A 10,213-nucleotide genomic window follows, 5' to 3' on the forward strand; every position below is an offset into this window, starting at 1 on the left:
TTTGAGTGCACAGAATGGGAGGTTGAGAATTCCTAAGTCGCAGACCAGATCTCACGTGGCCGGTATTCATAGTGGCTCGCATCTAAACAGGAATTATTTGCTCCAACGCCATGCGCAGGGAAGGACAATTCCAATTTGTGACTCAAGTGTTCTACACAGTAGGTGCAGTGATTATTCATCACTTTGGATGGTTTTCATAGCGTAGCTGCATCAGAATCAATACTCAGTGAATCAACATGGTGTGAAGTGTGAATCCACTGCAGAATTGAAGCGCAAAAGTGAAGGGAATTATCTGCTGGTGAGTCGCTGATCTCAACCAGAGTTGAACATGAGCTTAAGGGATTGATAGTCGAACTGGAGTGAGCCTGATCACTAGTTAACGGAGAAGTCTTGCAAATATGGTGAATGATGGTTGCAAACACTCATTGACGGCAGTTTGCCATTTGATGGTCTCTGCTGGAAGGCGTCCTAACTACTGGTGTATATTTGCTCTCATTTTGAAGACCCTTTCGTACTTCTAAAAGAGGTCAGGTTCCTCTACATGCTCAAATGATGTGGTTACTTACTAAAGACTGATATTACTAAATTTTATGTGCAAGTGAGTTTACTTCAGCAGTAATATGAATCCATGCTCTCTTGTCATTTTCGAAGTTCTACACTTGGACAGTGAATATCAAGAAATCTAGTTTTTATTTCTTTATCATTGTGTGCCATATTTGAAAAAGAAAAATTCAAACATCACTACCTATAGATTTGACGTGTGAATATTGTGTGCAACAATGTGTGAGATTGGAGCATCACACAGATTTGTGGCTTATAACGCTGGGTATTAAGACGTGCAACTGCTGAAGGCCCTGCATTCGATCGCTAGAAATAAAAAAAGATTGAATCGTGGAATTTTGACTGCAGATAACTGTGGGCCAAGTCTTTGCGCATCAAAGTATTTGGGAGTTGGACTTGTGGAGGACGTTGGCGTGAATTCTTCAGCAGTTCATGATGTCGTGGACCGTTGGAGCATGTGGCCGTGTCAAACTTGTTGCATGCATATGCATGAGAACCTATGCAGCGTGAAGACCTGCGTTGAAGACCCTAATACTTTGTGTTGACGATTTATATTTATTTATTTTGCAAGTGTTGATCTTTATTTGGCAGGCAACCGCTATGGTGGAGTTTGGGCGCATAATTATCGTCGAGTGTGTGACTGTGGTTGCTGATTAACTGGGGAAAAATCCACTTCACTCTGCCTGGTTGAGGCTTCATGAATAGCCAAATGTTTTGGGACAACTCATTCCCCATATGGTGTTCTGTCCCTGTCAGAAAAGCAAATACTTGCAATTCAAAAGCTTTGTTTATATCTTATTTAATTGGAGATGGTTGTAGGAGATACCAAATTGATGTATGAGACTCTTTTTTTATGGGACAAGAGATTTATTAGGCCATTTGACTGCTAAGTCTATGAGACCCTTTGTTTATGGGACAAGGGATTCATTAGGTGATTTGACTACTAAGTCTAAGAATGCATACATACTCTACCCCTCTGATTTTGAGCCTGTAACATCTTAGAAGGAAACACATGCTCTTAACCATTAGGTCTGCTCAAGCTATAAAGATGTCACATCTGACTACTAAGTCTACTAAGGCATACATACTCTACCCCTCTGGTTTTGAACCTGTGACCTCTTAGAAGGAAACATAAAAGTAAACATGTGCTATTAACCATTAGACCCACTCAAGCTGCAAAGATGTTACATCATATCGTGACAAAACTATGGGTGGCTGAAACTTGATATCTAAACCACTTTAAGACATATATATTCTATCTATCTGGTTTTAAACCTATTACTTTTTAAAATAAAACACATGAGGTTAACCATTAAACCACTCAAACTATAAAAATATCACATCATATCTTGACAAAATTACAAATTACCTTCGACAAAATTACAAATTAATAAAACTTGATATCAAAAGAGCCCCTAGTAAATTTTTTCTATTTCTATGATCCAGTCAAATTTACTCATGCTCTAATTAATAGAAAAGGAAACGGACGTATCTTTATGATAATAAATTAAACGTCGTTCCCATCGTAAGTTTGTAATTTGAATTAAAATGGGCAGAGTTCTGAATCTATCTAAATTCTGATATTTTATAATGCAGATGACAGAAAAAATAAGAAATCGTCCTACACGTTTAATAAAGTGCGCTTTTATATCACAAGAATTTAGCCGGTTTATTTAATTCAAATTTTTATGTAACACTAATTTAACCGTTGCAATTTCGTCTTCCAAAGATAAGTTTATCATCTAAAATTCCTTGATAACTTCAGAACTCATCTACTTATTCGAACCATAGAACACTTTAATATTTTCTAATCTTTAATTAGAGAACTTATCCTAGAACACTTTAATATTTTCTAATCTTTAATTAGAGAACTTATCCTCTTCTCTCGGACAATGGAATTTTTTTTGGTTTTCTTGTAAGTGCTAACTGAAGTGCAGAAATCTGAAGCCTGTCTTCCATGCTTTTTATTTGTTAAGTTTTGAAGATGGTTGTAGTACTTCTCGCAGGAACATGCAAAAGGCACCAGAGGGACTAAAACAACTGGAAAATCTGAGGAGGATTGGCTGCCAATTACATCATCTCGTCATGCCAAGTGGTGGTACTCAACATTCCACAATGTCACTGCCATGGTGGGGGCCGGAGTCCTCAGCTTGCCCTCTGCGATGGCAAGCTTAGGATGGTAAATTCATTAACTTTTACTATAAAGTTTTCTGGAACCGTACAGTGATGACACACTATATGCATCTCTTTCTCACACATTTTAGTCATTGCCATGGACTGACTCTGTAGGTGGCAGCTTCCATTTATGTTTTCATGAGAGCTATCAAAATGCTAGCATGTTTATTGTACTTCATGCTAGATTTCATGTTATTGTGATAGAAATATTTAGTCAAATTTTAATACACATCATTCATGAGGATTGTCTCACTACATTTCTGAACAGTCTGCTTTCAAAATGCTAGCATGTTTATCGTACTTTATGCTAGATTTTATGTTTTTGTGATAGAAATATTAATCAAATTTGAATACACATCATTCATCAGGATTATCTCACTACATTTCTGAACAGTCTCGATGGTTTTTGCAGGGGCCCGGGTGTTGTAGTGCTTATCCTATCATGGGTAATTACCCTATATACACTTTGGCAGATGGTTGAAATGCATGAGATGATTCCAGGAAAACGTTTTGATCGGTATCATGAGTTGGGGCAGGAAGCTTTTGGTGAAAAACTTGGTTTATGGATTGTTGTTCCACAGCAATTGATTGTTGAAGTTGGTGTTGATATAGTCTACATGGTTGCTGGGGGAAAATCATTGAAGAAGTTTCATGATATTGTTTGTCCAAGCTGTAAACAAATAAGGGAGTCATACTTCATCGCTATTTTTGGTTCAGTCCATTTTGTGCTAGCACAACTGCCCAATTTCAATTCAATTACTGGAATTTCGCTGGCTGCCGCGGTCATGTCTCTAAGGTATGCTTTTGAGAAGTCGTTGCTAGAAGTAAATGCTGCCGTTGTAATTTGAGTGTCTGGAAATTATTGGTTGCGTTTGCACACTGGTTTTCTGCTTTAATTGTTGGAAATAGTAAATTACTCCATGCCATAAATAGAGAGATAAGTTGTGGTAAGTGGAGTTCAATATTACAGTGCATGGAGAGATAAGCTGATGTAAGTCTAGTGTAATATTAGAGTGAGTTTGTTAAATATGATTTAGTTGGAATTTTATATTTAGTAAGTGGGTTTCTTATATATTTTGCGTTAGGTCATTGAAATGCATGTGCTTTCCTCCCCTGCCTTTCCATCATTAATTAAATGCATCAACTTTTTCCCAACACATTATTTTTATTTGGCTAAAGAGTTGAATTTCACGTAACTAGTGACATTTCTTCTCCTTTCTCTCGGCAACTATGAAAAATTAATATAAGAAAGTATGTTTGTGTTCTCTGTGGAGACACACTGATTTTACTCCGATTGGACTGCTCAGCTACTCTACAATTGCTTGGGTAGCCTCTGCTCATAAAGGACGATCGCCAGATGTGGATTACGGTATTCCAAACACATCAACTAAGAATGTTGTCTTTAATGTGTTCAATGCCTTGGGAGACGTTGCCTTTGCTTATGCAGGACATAATGTAGTCTTAGAGATCCAAGCTACTATTCCTTCGAAACCAGGGATGCCATCCAAGATCCCTATGTGGCGAGGAGTTGTTTTTGCATATATTATAGTTGCTCTCTGTTTTTTTCCAGTTGCAATAGTGGGATATTGGACTTTCGGAAATTCCGTTGAGGACGATATTCTTCTTACACTTCGAACGCCCACATGGCTTATTGCAATGGCCAATATGATGGTGGCAGTCCATATGATTGGAGGCTATCAGGTATACTCTCATATTTTGCTGTTTAGAGTAATTGGCTCACATTATTGGATTATAACATAGTACAAAAATGCATTTTTCTCGCAGTTCCAGAAATCTTTTTGCTTGAATTAATGAATTTAAGTGGGTGCCAAGAACCATCTACGTCAATTTTTCATTTCGAGGCACAGCTTCGTAAATATCAATGTAACTTATTGAGGTTCTGAAATTGTTTAGTGTTTCTCGTAGATTTTTGCTATGCCAGTATTTGATATGATGGAAACAGTGCTGGTCAAGAAACTTCACTTTACTCCAGGACTTCCGCTTCGTTTGGTTTCTCGCTCAACCTACGTCGGTAAGTGGAATCGGTCTTTTTGAAAAATAAGCAGAAACTTTGCATTCTCACAAACCATTTAAATTACTTTCTCTGAATGAAATATTGTTCTAACTCACTCTTTCTTAATACCAGCTCTAACTTGCTTCGTTGGCATATCATTTCCTTTCTTTGGGAGTCTGCTTGGGTTCTTTGGAGGATTTGCTTTTTCTCCAACAACTTACTTTGTAAGTACTCCATAAGAATGAAGACAAGACTTTCATCAGGTTTAGTTTATTGACCTTGCTTGACTCATTCTTTACTCTGTAATAATGAAGGTAATAATGAAGATGCATTCTTGTCGCCAATCATATATATATATATATATATTTATTTAATAATGAAGATGCAGCTTCCTTGCACCATGTGGCTCGCAATATACAAACCTTGCTTGAGTCATTCTTGACTCTGTAATAATGAAGATGCATTCTTGTGGCGAATCATATATATATATATATATATATATATATATATATATATATATTTAATAATGAAGATGCATTCTTGTGGCCAATCTCTCATATAATTAACGTTTTATATGCATTTCCCCATTGCAGCTTCCTTGCACCATGTGGCTGGCAATATACAAACCGAAAAGATTCAGCTGGTCGTGGATAACCAATTGGGTTAGTATTCTAGATTCTGAAGCTTGGTTTAAGGCATTACTCTGTGCTGTGTTCGAATAAACTTTCCAATGGTCATAAAAGAGAAAGGGAGCAATATAAAAGATATCCGAGAACACTCACGAAAAAATCATTAAGAAAAGAAGAAAAGGGAATAAGAATTCATGAAAATTGTTTATATGTATAATGCAAATAAATATTATTCACTTCTCTAGAATGCGCAGAAATATGAAATAACAATCCGAAGCGCATATACGTACTTCTAATAACTTAACTTTTTATGCAGATATGCATCATATTGGGGGTTCTACTCATGTGTGTGGCATCTATTGGCGGTTTATACAATATCATTATGACCGCAAAGACATACAAGTTCTACTCATAACTTTTTAAGCAGATATGCATCATGTTGGGGGTTCTACTCATGTGTGAGGCATCTATTGGCGGTTTATACAATATCATTAAAACCGCAAAGACATAAAAGTTCCACTCTTAAGTAGAAACATGACACTGCTTTGTCACCTATTGGCGGTTTATACAATATCATTAAAACCTCAAAGACATACAAATTCGTAGAAAGATAACACTGCTTATAGCAATTAATGCGCAGTAGCAGAGAAAATATATCATGTGTTATTTTGGGACAGTTGTCCAACATTATCTTGTAAGATTATCAGTATTCGTCCACCCTTTGGTTTCTTTTTCTTGGCTCTCCTTGTAAGATTATCTTGATTAGCCCAACCTTGGCTGGGTCTTCTTGTCTTCTTGTGCTTTGTATTATCGTAGAATCAGATGAGTGAAGTTCTGCTCGCTTGAAAGAAGACTTCTTTACAAGATCAAATTTTATTATAACACAACTTGCTTAAAAGTATCTGCAGAGATCACAAGCTGTTGGCCCAAATCTAACGTATGTCACAAAAAAATTGAAGTAAAATAGATTGTATAACGGTTATGAGATCTTGCACGTAGTATGAATGTGAAGGATAGCGTATTTGCATTATGCAGATGTGAAAGCCAAGAGGACACTGTTACAGCTCTTCACATTTTCTAAAGAGTGTGATGTGAAAGCCAAGAGGACACTGTTACAGCTCTTCACTTTTTCTAAAGAGTGTTATAGCTGCCTCGCTTTTAGACTGTCTTTCTAAATGGTGTAATTAAGGGTAGATTGGTGTTTGAGGCTTGTTATGGGAAGTTTTAATCTATATCAAGGAAATTTTGGCTTCTAGAAGTTACAAGGAGAATAAAAATAAGAGTTAATATAAAAAGTAACGTGAATTTAAATGTGTAAATTTTGAGTTTTGAAATAGATGTTACACGGGAATAAAAATAAGATTTAAAATAAAAAATGAGATGAATTTAAAAAGTGTAATTAAGGGTATATTGGTGTTTGAAGATTGTTATTGGAAGTCTTAATCTATATCAAGGATATTTGAGGTATAAAAATTTCTAAAATACATGTTATATGGAGAATAAAAATATGAGTTAAAATAAAAAATGAGATGAATTTTAAAAAAAATGAAAGAAAATTATTTATTTTTTAATTGTATTTTTTTAATTTCCTTATATGTTTATTCAAATCTCAAGTGTAGGGACCTCTTCCATGCATGATTTAATTATGATTTAATATGAAGCATACCAAAAGGAATTGAAAATACATGGAAGAAATTGTTTCATATATTTACAATTTTATGAAGTAGGTGTACTCAAATTTAGAGTGGGTACTTGTTTGATGCAGAATTCTTACACTTACATTTGAGTAAACCAATAAGGAGAGAAAGTTTTTCATCAACCCACCAAGTGGATAATTATGAGATTTATTGGGGGTATGAATTTGGTGAGATTAAACAAATTTGAACGAGATTGAAATCTTTGGAGAGGAAGTAGGGAATAGATCCATTAAGACTTGTATGATCTTCATTGCATAGGTGACTTATTTATCATTCATTAGAGGAACATGTTTAAGCAAAGAACATGATGTTTCTTGGAGGATAAGGGAGTGATTAACCTTAGAGGCACATCAATTCCATTAGTAGAAAAAATAAAGGAAGAAAACATTTAAGCCATGATAAGGGAAAACATGTAGTCACAATGTGAACCTCATTGTAGCTAACTTCAAACCCTAGTACAGCCATTAAAAACCTTTCCTTAACTAACAATATAATCAAAACTATGGACATAAATCATGAATTGTATACAATTTCCAGCCGACGAACTTCCATAAATACACATATGTTCAGGGGATAAACCAAAAACCATATAATAGTGAGACAAAAAAGTAATATCGTGATGAGCATAAACATAAAGACAATGGTATCAAGTTGTAATAGGAACAAAGCTCGTGTTAGGTAATAAGTATTTATGGTAATCAGGGCTTGGCTCCAAATACTCTTAGCTAGTGTAACAAATTTGATGATAAAAAAGAAATGGTCTCTTTTCAGCTTTAGTTGCTTGTCAACTTAAAAGATTATGAGTGTCAAAATAATATTTTTTCTTTTCATTGTGTATGTTGGAGGTGATGGAAAATCAAAATAATTATATTAGGGCTTGATTCTCCTTTCTTGTAATTTCTTGTGAGTGAGTTGACTTCTTTTACTCCTTTATTATCTTATTTTTCATAAAGAAATTACCATGTTATGTGTGTATGAAGGTCACGAAATAGGAGAAACAAGATATAGGCACATGCTAGGGAAAAACCCCCTCGAGGGGAAAACCCAATAGAGATAATTCTTCCTTTCAATAGTATTCTTTGAGACTCTTTACCCTAGACCAAGACCGGACTTTCCCTCCACACCAAGTCAACCTCCCAGATCTTCGACCCCTTCTAACAACTTATACTAGCCAACAACGTACGGCAACATGCAACTTCCGGCAATAGCGAAATCCTAGGAGAATTCAATATCCCAATCCAGACCATGAAATAGAGAGAGAGGCACCAAAATCCCGATTTTCTTAATCTCTATAGACTTCCCTAAACTTGCACTTATTTCAACCTTTCGGCAACATACTTCACATGTAACCACATATTTTGCCTTGACACTACTCAATGCAACGAGATCTTGCTTCCTACTATTCCATGAGATCATAGCATCCCCCAAGCTAAAGCGTCCTCCAGTAGTGCTCCTTCCATTGGTCTCATTGCCACCCTAATCAGAGTTTATGAAGCCAATTAGCTTGACTTCCTTACTATCATACTTTAGGTAGTGATGTATAGTGCCACAAAGATACCGCAATATATGTTTGGCAGCTATCCAGTGATCATGGCAAGGCTCCAACTGAAATTGACTACGAATATTCACTGGAAAACATATATCTGGCCTAGTATTTACTAGATGCATCAAGGATCCCACGAACTGTTGATATGAGGTAGGATCCATGAGGCTAGAGTCAGAGATCCTCAACTTCTTAAGGTTGGTGTTCATATAAGTAGTCATCAACTTCGAATCCATCATCCAAACTCTCTGCAATAACTTGATGATGTACTTTCCTTGCCCCAAATATATCTCCCTGGGTCTTCGCCATACTTCTAGACCTAGACAATAGTACATGAGTCATAGATCCTTCATTTTAAATTCAGCTACCAACATCTTCTTTCATTCTTGAATTGTTTTCTCTACACCTGTGATGAATAGATCATCCAGATACAGTTAAATAATGAAGGGCTCAATATTGATGACCTTGATGTAGGGATTTAGATCAACAAAACTCTTCACGAACCCAATTCTATTTAGATATGCATCCTTGCATACCATGCCCTAGGTGCTTGCTTCAATCCATATAGGGCCTTCTTAAGTCTGCAAACTTGCGAGTCCCCGATATCTACTTCATAGCCCTTAGGTTGTTCGATGTACACTTCCTCATAAATGGTCCCATTCATAAATGTGGTCTTAACATCCATTTGATGGATATTCCATCCATTGTAGCAGCCAATGACACCAATGATCTAATGGTACTGTACCTTGTTGTAACTGCAAAGGATTCTTCAAAGTCAATGTCTTCCCTTTCAGAGAAACCCCTTGCAAGGAATAATGATTTGTACTTGTCTACAGTTCTAATCTGAAAATGGGGCACTTAGGCTTCTTGTGTAACTTACAAGAACCTCTCCCACTTCCAAAGCTTAAATTATTCCCAAGTCCTATTGATTACCCTATGAGGAATTAAATAGGTGCTTGACGATATAGGTGTATGCTTATGTTTATTTTTGATTGTTTATGTTCCTTAAAATTTTGTTGTTTATGCTGATATAACGTACATATAATAGTGAAAAATGTAGCCATAAAACAAACACATAAGACATCAATTTAATTAGGAGTTCACCCAAAACTATTGCTCTACGTCTTCATGAGCGTTAGTCAACTCAGCTAAGCTCTCTGGGATTATGGTATATGTCCTTTTACAAGCTCCTGGCTCAACTCCACTGTATTACACAAAAACAATGGCTTTAGACACCATCTTATCCCTGGCTCTTGAAGCTCTCATCTCTCTGGCTCTGTGCTCTCGCTGTAGTTCTCAGCTCTAGCTCTAGCTTTGCTCTAGCTCTAGCTTCGGCTCTTCGACTCTGGCTTCTCTGAGTTCTCAATAGCCACTTGACCTTCAAGCGACTATCTCAGCTGCTTTGCGCAATTGATTTTCTCTCTCTTTGCTCTCTTTCTTTTGCCTTTGCCTTCACTTGCTCTCAATTGAGCTCTCTACCTCCTTTGCGGTACTTTTCTAGATTTTCAGCTACCCCAGCTGTTTCTCTGCGATTCATTATCCCTCTGTGGATCTGTGGCTTCTATGACCCTTGTCAATTAGATTGACCATTTGG

At 36.4% G+C, this 10,213-nt stretch overlaps 1 protein-coding gene across 1 annotated transcript; it reads left to right on the forward strand.

Moving 5' to 3' along the window:
• Positions 1–2,570: 2,570 nt before the first annotated feature.
• Positions 2,571–6,554, forward strand: LOC149264808 (lysine histidine transporter 2-like). Its single transcript, XM_089400910.1, has 6 exons — positions 2,571–2,740; positions 3,149–3,532; positions 4,044–4,437; positions 4,663–4,768; positions 5,344–5,412; positions 6,415–6,554. Exons 1-6 carry the CDS (start codon positions 2,688–2,690, stop codon positions 6,552–6,554), a joined length of 1,146 nt encoding a protein of 381 aa, XP_089257036.1. The 5' UTR covers positions 2,571–2,687.
• The last annotated feature ends 3,659 nt before the right edge of the window (positions 6,555–10,213 follow it).

The sequence above is a fragment of the Pinus tabuliformis genome, chromosome 6, assembly GCF_031772625.1.
Source record: "Pinus tabuliformis cultivar Carrire ecotype Pingquan chromosome 6, CPIR1, whole genome shotgun sequence".
Lineage (NCBI taxonomy): Eukaryota > Viridiplantae > Streptophyta > Pinopsida > Pinales > Pinaceae > Pinus > Pinus tabuliformis.

Excerpts from the sequence above, each read along its gene's own strand:
- LOC149264808 (XM_089400910.1), top strand. The coding sequence starts at position 2,688 with ATGGTGGGGGCCGGAGTCCTCAGCTTGCCCTCTGCGATGGCAAGCTTA. Across the intron at positions 2,741-3,148 it reads GCGATGGCAAGCTTAGGATG|GGGCCCGGGTGTTGTAGTGC; the intron begins GTAAATTCATTA and ends TGGTTTTTGCAG. Across the intron at positions 4,438-4,662 it reads ATATGATTGGAGGCTATCAG|ATTTTTGCTATGCCAGTATT; the intron begins GTATACTCTCAT and ends TGTTTCTCGTAG.